An 18,449-nucleotide genomic window follows, 5' to 3' on the forward strand; every position below is an offset into this window, starting at 1 on the left:
AATGCATCTGATGAAACAGGATTTCCAAGAACAATCTCTGTCTGTCTGTCTCCCACTCTCTCTGTCTCGGTCTCTCTCTCTCTGTCTGTCTCCCACTCTCTCTGTCTCAGTCTCTCTCTCCCTCTCTCTCTCTCTCTTTCTCTCTCTCTCTGTCTGTCTCCCACTCTCTCTGTCTCAGTCTCTCTCTCTCTCGTCAGTGTGTAGAGAGCTCCAGCCTCTCAGGCTATGGCCAAGGCATCACTTATCCTCTCTGTTCCTTTCAGTGTGAAGTGGTGCACATGATGTGCTCTTGTATTCCAGACTGCCCCCCATCCCCCCCATGGGGAGCAGTAACCCCAGTGCTGTTGGGGATCGTTTCTTGTCTTTTCTGCGCGATTGTCACTGCCTGGAGAACAAACGGTTTGGAGCACCTGTACAATGCACGCTGTGAGCAGTTGTCTTTGTGAGACGTGTTGAAATGTAGACAGAATTGCGTTTGACATGCAAGTGTCCTGATGCTCTGCTCTGACAGCGAGTGCTAACGAGGGATCTAGACCTGCGCCTCAGTCTTTGTGTTTCTTACTCCAGGCTACATACTGAACAGCAGACTCCCCACTCGGACTTCATATCCAAATCTTGTGGGAGTTTTCAGTTTGCACTACAAATCAGGAAATAAAAGGGTAGCACAGCCAGCGTCGTGCCTTTTCTGGAAGGCATTTTCAGCATTCTCTCCAGTTTACTGGCACTGCTGTCTGTCGCCTGGTATTCATTCATAGTAGCCGGGTAGCTCCAGTAATGGAAAGGAGCCCAGATTTTCTGTGGTGTTCATTTTCTAGTACACACCTTATAAATGTTTTAATTAGTTTAATAAACAGTTTGTTTGGGTTTTCTTTAACATAATTTTAGACCAGCTGCAGTATTTTCAAGCCATGTGTTGCATGTATTTCATTGTTCCTGTTTGTATAACTTCCACATTATTTCTGCATCCAAGTAGTTTTGCTTGTAAAAACAAAACCAAAATGTGAATCTTTCCTTCCCACACGATGCATTCCTGTGCAACAATGCGGTGTGGTGGTTGGAGGTGGTTTGTTTTTTTCTTCTGGTAATTTTCCCTTCTGTTTTTGGCAGTCGGAGGTCTCTTCCGTGTTCGTTTTCCTGTTTCTTTTCAAGCACAGGTAGCTGCTTCACTCAGGTTCAGGCACTTTTTTTTTTTGCCTCACCCTGCTGTATATGATTCTGAAATCCAAACAATAATTTACTGCAATCTCAACTTCATGCTCCTAATCGTAACCTAGACCATTATTACATGTATTTTAATCTTTAAATGACATCTTATGAATTTCTGTATTGTGTATTTTGCAGGATCTTCCTAGATTGTAACAGTAAAATCCATGTAAGTGCAAGTGAAGTGGTGCACAGTACTATAGTACCACCAGCACGTCCAGTGAGTTCAATCAGACAGAGGCCCCCTGCCCGCTCTGCACCATATGGCTGCAGAACGAAGGCTCCCACAGCGTAGCTCTTGCAGGGTAGCTCACACAGGGCAGTGCTGCGTGCGCAGCGCCTAATTTACGTTGTGTTTCATTCACTTTCAACACTCCTACCACGTGACGATAAACAGGGAGTGGGAGGGGGAGAACACTGAACACAGTGATTACCCTGTGAGAATTAACTGGTGATCCACGGCCAATACCCCATGAGTCTTAGGTTTAGGGTTAGGTTACTGTTATGAAATAAAATTAATCACCCTTAACATGTGATCGCGCTGGAACATATAATGATGACGTCTATTACGAGCTGCGCACGCAGCACTACCCTCTGTGTGCTACGCTGTGGGAGCCTTTTTTCTGCAGCGATACCCCTCTCGCTCTGCAATGCCGCTGCAGACAGCGGGAGCTCGCTCTTAAATGGGCGTTTCTCTTTATGCTGTAACAATGTAATCCCACCTGCACGTCTACTCTCAATTCCCTATGGTATGGTTCTTTCTCATTACCGCATGTAATGCAGTCCTGTGTTGGGTTTTTCCATTGCTCTTAGACCATCTTATTCAAATTCCACAAAGCAGGTAGATGACCTATTGTATGCTTTGAATACCACTAGCATAAATTAGTGAATACGACAGTACAATTTGAAACAAGACGGCGCGCCTCTCTGTCCGCTTCAGTTTCTGAACGCAGTGTTTAAATATACACCTAATGACGAGCGTCTGGTTCCCGTAACAACAGGTAAATAATTCACACTGCCTAACGCCCAAACAAAATGGGCCAGAGAGACACCGCTGCAAAGGAAACGTGTGCTCTGTTAAACAGAAACTGGCGTTTCAGACACTGTACGGCAAGTAACCACAGCAACTTGAAATAAGACTACCCTTGCTTGTGCCTCCACCCCACCCGTCCGGCTCTTCTGGTTTGGTTGCACGCTGGCACTGAGTGTAAACAATTGATGCGGCGTCATGCTGAACCGCACCTCGCCGAATAACAAGACAAACCGGAACCCTGGAACGGGAAGTTTCTGTGTAAACCAGCCCTGCCGTGACAAAACAAGATGGTACTGCAAAGCCCAACCACATATTTGTGCTGTCTGTTTTTCAACCAGGCATCCTGGATACTCGTTTAAAAAAAACAACACTTTACAGTTTCATTGTGCCACACCAATACAGCAAAAGGTAATGGTTTTGTCGCCCTCTGCTGGTCATAGGAAAGGTTTTAGTAGGAGCTGGATTAGCCACAGTGCATAGGGAACAAGATCAGGTGTGTTTAAACTCCTAGTCAAACCAGGAATGGATCAAACTGCTCTGCAACGGGAGTCTTCTTTCCATTCCAGTTTCCACACTACTTCAGCCAGGTACCTCAAAATAATCTGCACCACTTCAGGGTCTGTTCCATTATATATACACCCATTCTTAATTAAGAGATAAGGATGAGAACTCCCTGGAATAATCCTGAAGGGATTAGGACAGTGGCAAACTCCTAGCTGTGCATTCGAGTTTGAAAATCAAAGACGAGCCACCAAGTCTTGTTTCTTTGCTTTTTTTTTTTTCCAGTATGCCTGTGCTCCAGGTAATGGCAGATTCATGCTCTAAAATCAAAGACACCCCATCAAGTCTTGTTTCTTTGCTTTTTTTTTTTTTCCAGTATGCCTCCGCTCCAGGTAATGGCAGATTCATGCTCTAAAATCAAAGACAACCCATCAAGTCTTGTTTCTTTGCTTTTTTTCCAGTATGCCTCCGCTCCGGGTAATGGCAGCTTGTCAGTTGTCTGACGAGGAGAGCACTGAGAAGGTCCTTCTTGGGTCATGAAGAATAACCTCAATGAAGGCTCTGCACATTAACTGCTGCTGTTTGTACTGTGATATGAACTGATGTGAATGAGAATAGGGTTTCTGAAGAATTGGTTTGCTTTAAGAATGTATGCTTTTAAAATGGGTTAATATTCTATATGTTTTTAATCAGTGTAGAGGTTTACAGTGTGTGTAGGGGCGAGGGGGGCTTCATATGCTTTTCATTATGAAGTTTAGCATTGTCTCCTATAGAATTCTAATGAAGTACATTCTCAGTTCATAGCAAATGCCACGCTGGTTAAAACTAGAGAGAGAGTTTAGAGCATTAGAAAATACTGTCGTCAATTCAGAGGGTTAAAATAGGGATTGGGGTGTTGTGTGGTTTTTTTTTTTTTTTTTTTTTTTTTTTAATATTTGTTGGACAGACGAGCAGAAAACAAAGTGCCTCGAAGTGTATTTACCCTCTCAATACCGGCAAAACACCAGCATGAATGTTATTACCCATAGAAAAAATACACAAGCATGATTAACAATGTTATTACCAATAGAAAAAATACACCAGCATGATTAACAATGTTATTACCAATAGAAAAAATACACCAGCATGATTAACAGTGTTATTACCAATAGAAAAAATACACCAGCATGATTAACAATGTTATTACCCATAGAAAAAATACACCAGCATGATAAATGTTCTTGCCCATATAAAAACACAAGCATGATAAATGTTCTTGCCCATATAAAATATACTCTACAGTGCTGTGCTGCATGAACTCATTGTTCAGTTATGGTGGTTGAGCTCTCCCCTGAAATCGGGCTGACGGTCAGTCGAGGGCTACGGGGGTGGATCGGTTAATTTACTATTCACAATGAAACAAGTGAAGAAACAGCTGCCTGGATTTGTGATGACTGCTGCTTTTCTTACTCACACACAAACCCAAGCAGCTGTTTGTTCACTTGATTCACCTAGAATGGGAAGTTAGCCTGATCCACACCGATGCCCTCCCCTGTGCAGAGCTCCTCCGAATCCTCATCCTGTGCAGCTCTATCCAGTGTGCTGCAGTGCATACTACACTATATCACAGGGCTTTAAAACAGCACGAGCACTTGTGTTTTTATACAGCTTTCTTTTCTGGTACTGATTTACTATTTCTTTCTGGTTGGTTTTGGTTTTTGCTTGGTGTAGACCAGATTCATTTCCATGTGACTCAGTATTGCGCTCTCTTCCGGAGGGAGTTGAGGTCCTGGCATTCCTGATAATCCAGGAATAATCTCCACCGCAGGGTAAAATAACAAGCCTTCCCAGCTTCCAGAACAAAGAGCAGCCGGGCACAGACAGGACAGGAAAGCTCCTCTGTTATCAGCGCAGGATCACCCTTTTATTAGAAGCTAGAGAGAACGCTGGGCTTACCAGGGAGTCTGCTTCACTATTAAAAACATGGGATGCTATTCCAGGGGAAGTTATTGTTAATACACATTTTACTGAGCTGTCTTTTCAGCACATCCAGAGCCAATGTAAATTACGCAATGAATCTGCTACGATGGTCTGTCATACAGTATCAGATTTACAGATTATTCAATGGAGAGACGCTTGGGTCCCGGTGGGCTGGCACAGCAATGCCAGTCACGAGAAGGCTCCAGGCTCCAGCTCAGCCTTGCTGTAAACTGATAACATTGTGCTTCTGAATCCAGCGTCTACTGGACTGGCCTTGGCCTCATCAAATGCACAACTTCACTATCTTGTAATTGTGTGACGCAGGCACCGCAGGACTGCGTTCGCTGGGTGTGGTGGATTGTTTAACTCTAACGCTGTTCATTTCATTTTTCATTCCATTTAACCTTCATTTTACCAGATAAGAAGATTGAGAACAAATTCTCATTTACAACGACGACAAGAAGCAAACATAGAATAAATAAATAAATAAACACATTAACAAGTACTTACACATGCTGCATCAGACCAGAGTGAATTCAAGACGAAGGCCGTGTGACGCAAGTGTGTGAGTCTAGTGAAGATAGTGTTGCTGTTTTATACATACAGAATTGTATGCAGGTTTCTTTCTTGTCTAATATTGTTTTTATGAACCTCTTCTGTCGTGATTATTGTAATTCCTTCTTTGTTGGTTTAGCTGCCACTAAATCTCAAATGCTTCAGCTTGTCCAGAACGCAGCTGCCAGACGGCTCTTGTGTTGTGCTGCTCGTTTTAAAGGATACATTTGAGATGCATGTATAGGTATCATGCATACTAGCCCTGAAGAGGTTCTGGCTACGTATTTGTAGGTGATTTATTGGAGGAGTTTGCCAAGCTGTCTTGAAGCTTTACTGTGTTCCTTGTGTTCTCCTCAGGGTTCAATACCAAGCAAAGAAACTGCTTTCATGTGCTTCTAAACGGTTCCACTGAACTAGTCTGCAACTATTAATGAATTTCAATAAAAATGTTAATCCAGGGAATGTAATAATGCATTTAAAACATCTGAAAAGCAAAGGATGATTGTGTGATCTGTATCTAAACAAATGAAGAAACATGTTTTTATGGAAATATGTGTTTTCTGTTTCTCGTTGTCTAGAAGGCGTTCATTTCTGGTACAGGTACTAGTATTGGTATCTGGTGTTTTTTTTTTATCATTGCTGTTAATAAAGTGAATTATGGAAGAATATTTGTATCCTCTTTCATTAGCTTCAGTGCTGCTGCTGCGCTCCCTCTGCTATCTGTGCTAATGTTCCCTATTTCTGAAAGCTAAGCTGGCGTCTGTGTTGAGTTCACTGTATCATACTGCAGGTCTGCGTGTGGCAGGGCCCTGGTCTGTCTCCAGCAGGATGCACTCTCTCTCTCTCCCTCTCTCCCATTCTTGCCCAGGTCTCTCTCCAGCAGGATGCACTCTCTCTCTCTCTCCCGCTCTCCCATTCTTGCCCTGGTCTGTCTCCAGCAGGATTCTCTCTCTCTCTCTCTCTCTCTCCCATTCTTGCCCTGGTCTGTCTCCAGCAGGATTCTCTCTCTCTCTCTCTCCCATTCTTGCCCAGGTCTCTCTCCAGCAGGATGCACTCTCTCTCTCTCTCCCGCTCTCCCATTCTTGCCCTGGTCTGTCTCCAGCAGGATGCACTCTCCCTCCCTCCCTCTCTCCCATTCTTGCCCTGGTCTGTCTCCAGCAGTCTGCACTCTCTCTCTCTCCCTCTCTCCCATTCTTGCCCTGGTCTGTCTCCAGCAGGATGCACTCTCTCTCTCTCCCTCTCTCCCATTCTTGCCCTGGTCTCTCTCCAGCAGGATGCACTCTCTCTCTCTCCCTCTCTCCCATTCTTGCCCTGGTCTGTCTCCAGCAGTCTGCACTCTCTCTCTCTCCCTCGCTCCCATTCTTGCCCTGGTCTGTCTCCAGCAGGATGCACTCTCTCTCTCTCCCTCTCTCCCATTCTTGCCCTGGTCTCTCTCCAGCAGGATGCACTCTCTCTCTCTCTCCCGCTCTCCCATTCTTGCCCTGGTCTGTCTCCAGCAGGATTCTCTCTCTCTCTCTCTCCCTCTCTCCCATTCTTGCCCAGGTCTCTCTCCAGCAGGATGCACTCTCTCTCTCTCTCCCGCTCTCCCATTCTTGCCCTGGTCTGTCTCCAGCAGGATGCACTCTCCCTCCCTCCCTCTCTCCCATTCTTGCCCTGGTCTGTCTCCAGCAGTCTGCACTCTCTCTCTCTCTCTCTCTCTCTCATATTCCTGCCCTGGTCTGTCTCCAGCAGTCTGCACTCTCTCTCTCTCCCTCTCTCCCATTCTTGCCCTGGTCTGTCTCCAGCAGTCTGCACTCTCTCTCTCTCCCTCTCTCCCATTCTTGCCCTGGTCTGTCTCCAGCAGGATGCACTCTCCCTCTCTCCCATTCTTGCCCTGGTCTGTCTCCAGCAGGATTCTCTCTCTCTCTCTCCCTCTCTCCCATTCTTGCCCTGGTCTCTCTCCAGCAGGATGCACTCTCTCTCTCTCCCTCTCTCCCATTCTTGCCCTGGTCTCTCTCCAGCAGTCTGCACTCTCTCTCTCTCCCTCTCTCCCATTCTTGCCCTGGTCTGTCTCCAGCAGGATTCTCTCTCTCTCTCTCTCCCATTCTTGCCCAGGTCTCTCTCCAGCAGGATGCACTCTCTCTCTCTCTCCCGCTCTCCCATTCTTGCCCTGGTCTGTCTCCAGCAGGATGCACTCTCCCTCCCTCCCTCTCTCCCATTCTTGCCCTGGTCTGTCTCCAGCAGTCTGCACTCTCTCTCTCTCCCTCTCTCCCATTCTTGCCCTGGTCTGTCTCCAGCAGGATGCACTCTCTCTCTCTCCCTCTCTCCCATTCTTGCCCTGGTCTCTCTCCAGCAGGATGCACTCTCTCTCTCTCCCTCTCTCCCATTCTTGCCCTGGTCTGTCTCCAGCAGTCTGCACTCTCTCTCTCTCCCTCGCTCCCATTCTTGCCCTGGTCTGTCTCCAGCAGGATGCACTCTCTCTCTCTCCCTCTCTCCCATTCTTGCCCTGGTCTCTCTCCAGCAGGATGCACTCTCTCTCTCTCTCCCGCTCTCCCATTCTTGCCCTGGTCTGTCTCCAGCAGGATTCTCTCTCTCTCTCTCTCTCCCTCTCTCCCATTCTTGCCCAGGTCTCTCTCCAGCAGGATGCACTCTCTCTCTCTCTCCCGCTCTCCCATTCTTGCCCTGGTCTGTCTCCAGCAGGATGCACTCTCCCTCCCTCCCTCTCTCCCATTCTTGCCCTGGTCTGTCTCCAGCAGTCTGCACTCTCTCTCTCTCTCTCTCTCTCTCATATTCCTGCCCTGGTCTGTCTCCAGCAGTCTGCACTCTCTCTCTCTCCCTCTCTCCCATTCTTGCCCTGGTCTGTCTCCAGCAGTCTGCACTCTCTCTCTCTCCCTCTCTCCCATTCTTGCCCTGGTCTGTCTCCAGCAGGATGCACTCTCCCTCTCTCCCATTCTTGCCCTGGTCTGTCTCCAGCAGGATTCTCTCTCTCTCTCTCCCTCTCTCCCATTCTTGCCCTGGTCTCTCTCCAGCAGGATGCACTCTCTCTCTCTCCCTCTCTCCCATTCTTGCCCTGGTCTCTCTCCAGCAGTCTGCACTCTCTCTCTCTCCCTCTCTCCCATTCTTGCCCTGGTCTGTCTCCAGCAGTCTGCACTCTCTCTCTCTCCCTCTCTCCCATTCTTGCCCTGGTCTGTCTCCAGCAGTCTGCACTCTCTCTTAGCGGCTCCTTTTCTTGTTGAAGATCTTTTATTTCTTTTGTATTTCATACTTCAGATACATTTTAAAATAATGGTCACTATAGAATTCCAGTGTGTTTGCTAGTATCCCTGTAGTGGTGTTCCTCCTGAATCTATTTTTCCATCATTATGAAATGACAACAAAACTTCATAAACAATTTCATAGTCAGGTGGCACTCCTACAGTATGAAGTGTATTGCAATGCGTATGGATTTGATAATCACATGTCACTCCTATGAAGTGTATTGCAATGTGTATGGATTTGATAATCACATGTCACTCCTATGAAGTGTATTGCAATGCGTATGGATTTGATAATCACATGTCACTCCTATGAAGTGTATTGCAATGCGCATGGATTTGATAATCAGATGTCACTCCTATGAAGTGTATTGCAATGTGTATGGATTTGATAATCACATGTCACTCCTATGAAGTGTATTGCAATGTGTATGGATTTGATAATCACATGTCACTCCTATGAAGTGTATTGCAATGCGCATGGATTTGATAATCACATGTCACTCCTATGAAGTGTATTGCAATGCGCATGGATTTGATAATCACATGTCACTCCTATGAAGTGTATTGCAATGCGCATGGATTTGATAATCACATGTCACTCCTATGCAGTCCTATGAAGTGTATATATATATATAAAATCTATTTTTCACTCCACTTTGTTGAAATACACTGTGCTGCATTCAATATCAATGTTCTAGAACTAAGAAGAGCCGGCGAGAGCCTCTTCTCATAACCCCCTCCCCCCTCCCAAGTTATCTGGGACAAGCTTTTCAGCACCAGTGTTTTGTTTTCCATTTTAGAAAAAAAAAATGGTGTTAACGTTGCTGGTGAATACTTTGCCCATCAGAATGTGTGCGGTATGGATCTGAATTCTCTGAAAAAACAAAGAGCAGAAAGTGTTGAATTCACATTTGCATCTAAGCAAATTCATTTATTTTCTATACAAATATAAGCTGCCATCATTTAAAACTGTCTACACAAGAAATAAAACACCAGAATATAGTGTAAGTAATGATTCTTTCCATACTTCTCAGGGTCATGTAAACACGTGACAGACAGTTATGTCAAACTTCTGTGAGTAATGATTTCTACAATTATATAAATACAGTATGGAATTTCCAATATTAAAAATACTCAGGCACTTTACTAGCATCTCTTACAAAAACAAAACATGTTTCATATATATATATATATATATATATATATATATGTGTGTTAATATTACTATTACAATGTATCTAAAGTGCAAGAACAGTTGTTTTTTTTTAAATTACCAAAAATCATCCTAAACAACTTACTACAAAAATAATTTCACAAGAGTTTGGTCCAAGGTCGTGGTCTTCTTCTGACTGTTCACAGAACCCTTTCTTCATTACTCTGCAGAAGCACTTCAGCTCACCACGCCCCTAGCAGTGGCCCCTCCCCCCAGGGGGCGGGGCAGAACCCAGTGTGTCTGCTGGAACGCTTTGCACAGCCTCCCCTGCTGCTGGTATCCATACTGAAAGTGAGGCTGGCCCCTCCCCTTGTACAAGCTGGGCTTCTTCCTGTGGTACTGCTGCCACACTGGTGGGACTGGCTGGTAAATCAAGTCAGGCACCTGCAAGACAGAGCAGATATCATTAACAGGGCTAGTGCACCCCACAGGCGGCTTCGTTGTGCACACTGAGTTGAGGGGTGCCTGGCACATGCTTTATGTTGTGCACACTGAGTTGAGGGGTACCTGGCACATGGTATATGTTGTGCACACTGAGTTGAGGGGTACCTGGCACATGGTTTATGTTGTGCACACTGAGTTGAGGGGTACCTGGCACATGGTTTATGTTGCGCACACTGAGTTGAGGGGTGCCTGGCACATGGTTTATGTTGCGCACACTGAGTTGAGGGGTGCCTGGCACATGCTTTATGTTGTGCACACTGAGTTGAGGAGTGCCTGGCACATGGTTTATGTTGTGCACACTGAGTTGAGGGGTGCCTGGCACATGGTTTATGTTGCGCACACTGAGTTGAGGGGTGCCTGGCACATGCTTTATGTTGTGCACACTGAGTTGAGGGGTACCTGGCACATGGTTTATGTTGCGCACACTGAGTTGAGGGGTACCTGGCACATGGTTTGGAGGGAGAGGTATGGTGGTGGAGCAGCAGGCTTGTGGGGTTCTTTGGGGCTGCTCTCTTCCTCCGAGGAGGATCCAGAGTGGTAATCTGAAGTGACTTTATCAACAGCACTCGTCACTCTCTTAGTGATGTCCTCTCTGTCGTCATCCTCGCCGCGGGAGAAGCGCACTATGGTGAAGGTGTGATTCTTCTCCCCATACCTGGGCAACACAGGACGCATTTATAATGAAATACTGCAGGAGTCGTTTCAGGCTGCACTGCTCAAGATAGCAATTGCACCGATCATTACTGGTGCTACAAAACAAAGTTCAAAAGGATAGCGTTTTAGAAGTAACTGATTAGAATTTTGGGCAACAAAAAAAATATTGCTTGGTTTTAGTTTAAAATGTTTCTACATTAAATATAATTCATAATTAATAATAATTAATAATAATACATTTAAACCAGAGTCAAGAAATACTGTCAGCCAATGCAAACTGCAAAGCTTTTAATTCTACTTGTATTGCTTGGCTGATCGCAAGTGTCCTGCTTCTTGAAAGAAAGACAGCGGAAACGGACACGTGCCGCTGGCTCTCGGTCCGTCAGTCTGAAAGCTACCTGCAGCACACCTCTCCAGGGTCCACCCACACAGTGAGCTCCTTGGGGAGGCCCAGGTCAGGGTACTGCACCCCGCTCTCCTCACAGGCCCTCTGCAGCTCTGGGTCTCCTCTCTGGAACCTGCTGATACACCTGCAGAGAATCACAGAGGCTTCATCCACTAATGCATCCCTGCTGATGAGAGACACGTGGGCCGGAGCACATTATTCAGTTGCAGAGCTAGTTCCAGTACAGTGGGGTTCACAAACTGCTTGATCCGCTAGCATTTCCTGCTCCCACAGTGGTTATAGTAACAGCAAGGACCGCTTTTATATACAAACATAAACTCCAGCTCTGCTTTCTTCAGCACTGCCTGCCTGACACACAAATAAAACAGAAACGCTGTCCTCCTGCTGCAGAAAGGCTGCGCAATATAACAAAAATGTCAGGGATTCTCATTTCCTTTTCATTCAAAGAGTGCAAGAGAAAGTATGCTCTCAACGTGACCAGAGGGAGCCACCAAACACATATTATAATCAGTATTTACAGTATTCAAAATGCTAACTCATTTCATTTCTAACAGCTTCTGAGGTTTGTGTAGAACAAGTCTGTGAGAGCAGTGCTGTCCCGGCACCCCTGACTGATATACCCTGTAACACTGCAGCATTGCAGCAGCAGAGCAAGCGATTCATTCCAATACATCACTGTGTGTTCTCAAGCTCCGCTACCAGCCATTCCACAGTGCAAGGTCTGTGTGTCACATTTTGGAATAAGTAGTTAGTTCAGCTTCAAGAAAGAAACATTTCCTGCCCTTATGAGATGCCTGTGCTCATGCTCAAACACCTTAAAGGACCGCTGGGTTAGAAACAGCATCAATATGTTGTTTGTTTGTTTGTTTGTTTACCTGTAGGCCTGGCCCTTGTCTGGGTTGTCAGGGTACCAGTGACCCCTGAACTTGTCGTGCAGGATGGCGGTCAGCCTCTCTGCAAGCTTCTCCACTTCCTCCTTCTTCAGCTTGTCACTCTTCCTGACGAGCCTCATGAGGAAAAACACCACTGCCGCGATTTCTTTTCTCATCTTCAACGAGGCGTCGGAACACTGCAGGAATAAAACACAGCAACGAGACCTCAGAAACACACAGCCTACGCATCACGCAGCAGAGCACTGCAGGAATATAACACAGCAACAAGACCTCAGAAACACACAGCCTACACATCACGCAGAAGAGCACTGCAGGAATAAAACACAGCAACAAGACCTCAGAAACACACAGCCTACGCATCACGCAGAAGAGCACTGCAGGAATATAACACAGCAACAAGACCTCAGAAACACACAGCCTACACATCACGCAGAAGAGCACTGCAGGAATAAAACACAGCAACGAGACCTCAGAAACACACAGCCTACGCATCAGAGCACTGCAGGAATAAAACACAGCAACGAGACCTCAGAAACACACAGCCTACGCATCACGCAGAAGAGCACTGCAGGAATAAAACACAGCAACGAGACCTCAGAAACACACAGCCTACGCATCACGCAGAAGAGCACTGCAGGAATAAAACACAGCAACGAGACCTCAGAAACACACAGCCTACACATCACGCAGAAGAGCACTGCAGGAATAAAACACAGCAACGAGACCTCAGAAACACACAGCCTACACATCACGCAGCAGAGCACTGCAGGAATAAAACACAGCAACGAGACCTCAGAAACACACAGCCTACGCATCACGCAGAAGAGCACTGCAGGAATAAAACACAGCAACGAGACCTCAGAAACACACAGCCTACACATCACGCAGCAGAGCACTGCAGGAATAAAACACAGCAACGAGACCTCAGAAACACACAGCCTACACATCACGCAGCAGAGCACTGCAGGAATAAAACACAGCAACGAGACCTCAGAAACACACAGCCTACGCATCAGAGCACTGCAGGAATAAAACACAGCAACGAGACCTCAGAAACACACAGCCTACGCATCACGCAGCAGAGCACTGCAGGAATATAACACAGCAACGAGACCTCAGAAACACACAGCCTACGCATCACGCAGAAGAGCACTGCAGGAATAAAACACAGCAACGAGACCTCAGAAACACACAGCCTACACATCACGCAGCAGAGCACTGCAGGAATAAAACACAGCAACGAGACCTCAGAAACACACAGCCTACGCATCACGCAGAAGAGCACTGCAGGAATAAAACACAGCAACGAGACCTCAGAAACACACAGCCTACACATCACGCAGAAGAGCACTGCAGGAATAAAACACAGCAACGAGACCTCAGAAACACACAGCCTACGCATCACGCAGAAGAGCACTGCAGGAATAAAACACAGCAACGAGACCTCAGAAACACACAGCCTACGCATCACGCAGAAGAGCACTGCAGGAATAAAACACAGCAACGAGACCTCAGAAACACACAGCCTACGCATCACGCAGAAGAGCACTGCAGGAATAAAACACAGCAACGAGACCTCAGAAACACACAGCCTACGCATCACGCAGAAGAGCACTGCAGGAATAAAACACAGCAACGAGACCTCAGAAACACACAGCCTACGCATCACGCAGAAGAGCACTGCAGGAATAAAACACAGCAATGAGACCTCAGAAACACACAGCCTACGCATCACGCAGAAGAGCACTGCAGGAATAAAACACAGCAACGAGACCTCAGAAACACACAGCCTACACATCACGCAGAAGAGCACTGCAGGAATAAAACACAGCAACGAGACCTCAGAAACACACAACCTACGCATCACGCATCAGAGCACTGCAGGAATAAAAACACAGCAACGAGACCTCAGAAACACACAGCCTACGCATCACGCAGCAGAGCACTGCAGGAATAAAAACACAGCAACGAGACCTCAGAAACACACAGCCTACGCATCACGCAGCAGAGCACTGCAGGAATAAAACACAGCAACGAGACCTCAGAAACACACAGCCTACGCATCACGCAGAAGAGCACTGCAGGAATAAAACACAGCAACGAGACCTCAGAAACACACAGTCTACGCATCACGCAGCAGAGCACTGCAGGAATAAAACACAGCAACGAGACCTCAGAAACACACAGCCTACACATCACTCAGTAGAGCACTGCAGGAATAAAACACAGCAACGAGACCTCAGAAACACACAGCCTACGCATCACGCAGAAGAGCACTGCAGGAATAAAACACAGCAACGAGACCTCAGAAACACACAGCCTACACATCACGCAGAAGAGCACTGCAGGAATAAAACACAGCAACGAGACCTCAGAAACACACAGCCTACGCATCACGCAGAAGAGCACTGCAGGAATAAAACACAGCAACGAGACCTCAGAAACACACAGCCTACGCATCACGCAGCAGAGCACTGCAGGAATAAAACACAGCAACGAGACCTCAGAAACACACAGCCTACGCATCACGCAGAAGAGCACTGCAGGAATAAAACACAGCAACGAGACCTCAGAAACACACAGCCTACGCATCACGCAGCAGAGCACTGCAGGAATAAAACACAGCAACGAGACCTCAGAAACACACAGCCTACACATCAAGCTGCAGTTCACAGTCTAACACTCTGCTAGTCTGTCTCCAGTATATCTCGTGTTCACAGTCTAACACTCTGCTAGTCTGTCTCCAGTATATCTCGTGTTCACAGTCTAACACTCTGCTAGTCTGTCTCCAGTCTACGTGTTCACAGTGCATTCCTGTTCTTCAATTCCAATTCCCTTTAAATCAATTCCAGCACATCACTGATCAGAATTGCCATCAGCAGCACTCTGTTAAAGCGAGCTTCTCACAGGGCAGCAGATTACTTCAATTGAAGCCACTGCGAGTCAGTTGAACTGGCTTCAAATGAAAGCAGCTGAGCAAGCACAGCCATTACTAATGTCTCTAAAATTCCAATTCCAGTTACTTGGAAGGAATTGGATTTGAAGTTAAACAGGACTTGGTCACGCCCCCCTCTCCCTCCCTATGGCACAGATGATGCCTTTAATTAAATGTCACTGCTACTACAGCCATATGAAATATTAACACACACAGCTTCAAATATTCATGTGTCATAGCAGGCTGTCCAGTGCACACAAGTGACGCTTTCCAAGGCAGGGAATGAGGAGCAGACTGGGGGAGGGAGGGACCGCTTGTTAAGAAGATCATTGTATTGTAAAAAATACACAGTGTCCGAGCAGAGCAGGTGAAAAAGGAAAGTGAGCCTTCCCAGACTATCCCTGGTGTGCTTCTGCAGGGAAAGTTAACAAGAGGAAACACTACTGTGAATATTCAGCGCTGCTTAGTGTTACAGTACAGTGATCTACTTCATGATCTGTATATCACACCTAGACGGTGTGATCCAGTGTGTGATCTCTGTATGTAACACCTAGACTGTGTGATCCAGTGTATGATCTATGTATGTAACACCGAGACTGTGTGATCCCGTGTATGATCTCTGTAACACCAAGACTGTGTGATCCAGTGTATGATCTCTGTATGTAACACCTAGACTGTGTGATCCAGTGTATGATCTCTGTATATCACACGTAGACTGTGTGATCCTGTGCATGATCTCTGTATGTAACACCTAGACTGTGTGATCCTGTGCATGATCTCTGTATGCAACACCTAGATTGTGTGATCCAGTGTATGATCTCTGTATATCACACGTATACTGTGTGATCCTGTGCATGGTCTCTGTATATTACACCTAGACTGTGTGATCCAGTGTATGATCTCTGTATATCACACGTAGACTGTGTGATCCTGTGCATGATCTCTGTATGCAACACCTAGATTGTGTGATCCAGTGTATGATCTCTGTATATCACACGTAGACTGTGTGATCCTGTGCATGGTCTCTGTATATTACACCTAGACTGTGTGATCCAGTGTATGATCTCTGTATATCACACGTAGACTGTGTGATCCTGTGCATGATCTCTGTATGTAACACCTAGACTGTGTGATCCTGTGCATGATCTCTGTATGCAACACCTAGATTGTGTGATCCAGTGTATGACCTCTGTATATCACACGTAGACTGTGTGATCCTGTGCATGGTCTCTGTATATTACACCTAGACTGTGTGATCCTGTGTATGATCTCTGTATATCACACGTAGACTGTGTGATCCTGTGTATGATCTCTGTATATCACACCTAGACTGTGTGATCCAGTGTATTCTCATCTAACTGTAAAGAGCAGGGTTGGGTTAATTCCTGTTTTTCAATTCCAGTTCCTTTTTAAAATCCATTCCCAATTCCAATTCCTTCGAAGCAGCTGGAATTAATATTTTAGAGCCGTCAAGATGCCCTTATCCAGGGCGACTTACAAAGCATCACACTGCAAAATGTCACATTACACAATATCACATTACACAATATCACACAGACAATGGGTTTTCTGAGACAGTAGCCCTCTCTCCTCATCCTGCAGCCAGGCACAGCAGTGTGACTCACCAGGTAAAGCAGCTGGATTGGGAGGCAGGGGGAGTGGAAGAGGGGAGAGGAAGAGGGGTGAGTCAGCTATGACGTCTGTAATGAACGTCAAAAAAATATATATCAGAGTTTCAAAGTGCTTTGAAAGTTCAAGTAGCCAATTTTCAAACAGAAGTCTTATTTAAAAAAAAAAAAAAAAAAAAAAAGTCCTCTCGATTTACCGTTGTGTTAGATTCTGAAAGGCAGAACTCTGTAGCACAGCAACAAAATACCAACACTGTAAGGAAACCATCTCCGATCTCGCCATCCTCAGATCATACTTGGCAGAGATCAGTGAACTGCGACCGGTAGAAACGATCCCTCACGATGGAACTCTACGTTACAGCGGCCAGAGCATTTTTGGGCATAACTGCATTTTTAACAACTCAAAAGTCAGCGTGAAATTGTATGAATCTGATGTTAGCCAAAAGAAAAATGCCAAACGTAGTTTGTGATTGTTAGTAAAGAAAATATTTGTTTCCTTTTATCTGTGTGTGTTTCTTTTTGTGCTGGTATTATACAAAATCAAACAGAAGCTAGTGCACATAAATCCGACAGTAAGCCACCTGGGAGCTGCGTGCATCTCAAGAGGACGAGGCTGCAGTCCTTGGACACGGCTGTTTGCTCTCTGATGATGTACAGGAGTTTGTACTGTATTCTCTGTTATTGCACAGCCGGGTCAGCTGTAGAATCGGAACAGCGTTGCCAGTGTGTACCAGACTACACACGGCTTTACAACCGAGCACAGTCCAGTTGATTTATCATTATGACTTTACTGCGGGTACTGACGTCAAAGCGCTAAAGCATCATAAATTATAAAGTATAATAACATCGTACCTTATTTCGTACGTTATTTGAACACATTATCCTACTGCTACACTAACAGGGCGGCATTAGTATAGCATCTCTGATGCGCTCCTTGTTCGAAAGGAAATCACTTTTGCACCAAAACAAAACAAAAAAAATAATAAATAACATTCGTTCCCGGCCCCCCCACCCCCCAAAAAAAATAAATAAAATAAATCCCCACGTCTTCATTTTTTAAAAATCAGTCGATTTTAAAACACCTAGAAATACGCCTATGAATTTCTGTTTAGCCAGGTGTTTTACTCACTGTGTGGACCATGTGAACGCTCCGCTCTCCGGACCCAATACATTACGCTGTTTGTATCCAGCGCGTCAGCGAGCGCGGGGCGGGGTTCTGGGATGACGTCACTGTCAGGTGGGGCTCGACGCGCTTGATTGAGGGAAACCCCGACAGGTGTTCTGAAAAACGTGTTTCCGCGGCGCGGTAATGAACTGAGGGTGCAGGTACTGCTTTAACTATTGAGACACCTGCGAGGAATGCTGTGTGGACAGCAGCAGCAGCAGCAGCCCACACACACATCTCCCATTCCCTATTGGGTCAGCAGTTTAACATTGAGATTTAAAATGTAATAATGTGCGGGCTACAAACAGCTGACATTACAGCGCGACTGTACTGCATTAGTACTTTAGATTTTCCAGTACTGGTATACACTATTATTAGGATGTCATCTGCTAATAATAACAATGAAATAAATAAATAAATAAATAAATAAATAAATAAATAAATAAATACTACTACTACTACTACTACTACTACTAATAATAATAATATTCTTCTTCTTCTTCATTCCCCTAAATGGTCTCGTTTATCTTCAGTAGATTCATCAGTTGAGCGGTTCATCTGCACTGGTTTGCTTTACTGGTAGACAGATCTATAAATGAAGCGCACAGTATAACTGGAACGGCC

At 45.7% G+C, this 18,449-nt stretch overlaps 2 protein-coding genes across 2 annotated transcripts in view; one reads left to right on the forward strand and one right to left on the reverse strand.

Moving 5' to 3' along the window:
• LOC117962519 (coxsackievirus and adenovirus receptor homolog) overlaps positions 1–5,917 on the forward strand; it is a 36,024-nt gene extending 30,107 nt beyond the window's left edge. The window contains exon 8 of the mRNA XM_034922819.2: positions 3,199–5,917. Coding sequence (XP_034778710.1) covers positions 3,199–3,240 — 42 coding nt within the window. The 3' untranslated portion in view covers positions 3,241–5,917. The remainder of the gene's footprint in view (positions 1–3,198) is intronic.
• A 3,735-nt stretch (positions 5,918–9,652) lies between these two features.
• Positions 9,653–17,965, reverse strand: LOC117972638 (protein BTG3-like). Its single transcript, XM_059027931.1, has 5 exons — positions 17,790–17,965; positions 12,080–12,273; positions 11,197–11,328; positions 10,586–10,799; positions 9,653–10,084 (listed from the first exon to the last, which is right to left on the reverse strand). The coding sequence occupies exons 1-5, from the start codon at positions 17,799–17,801 to the stop codon at positions 9,878–9,880; spliced, it is 759 nt and encodes a 252-aa protein (XP_058883914.1). The 5' UTR covers positions 17,802–17,965; the 3' UTR covers positions 9,653–9,877.
• Positions 17,966–18,449: the final 484 nt, after the last annotated feature.

The sequence above is a fragment of the Acipenser ruthenus genome, chromosome 8, assembly GCF_902713425.1.
Source record: "Acipenser ruthenus chromosome 8, fAciRut3.2 maternal haplotype, whole genome shotgun sequence".
Taxonomy (NCBI): domain Eukaryota; kingdom Metazoa; phylum Chordata; class Actinopteri; order Acipenseriformes; family Acipenseridae; genus Acipenser; species Acipenser ruthenus.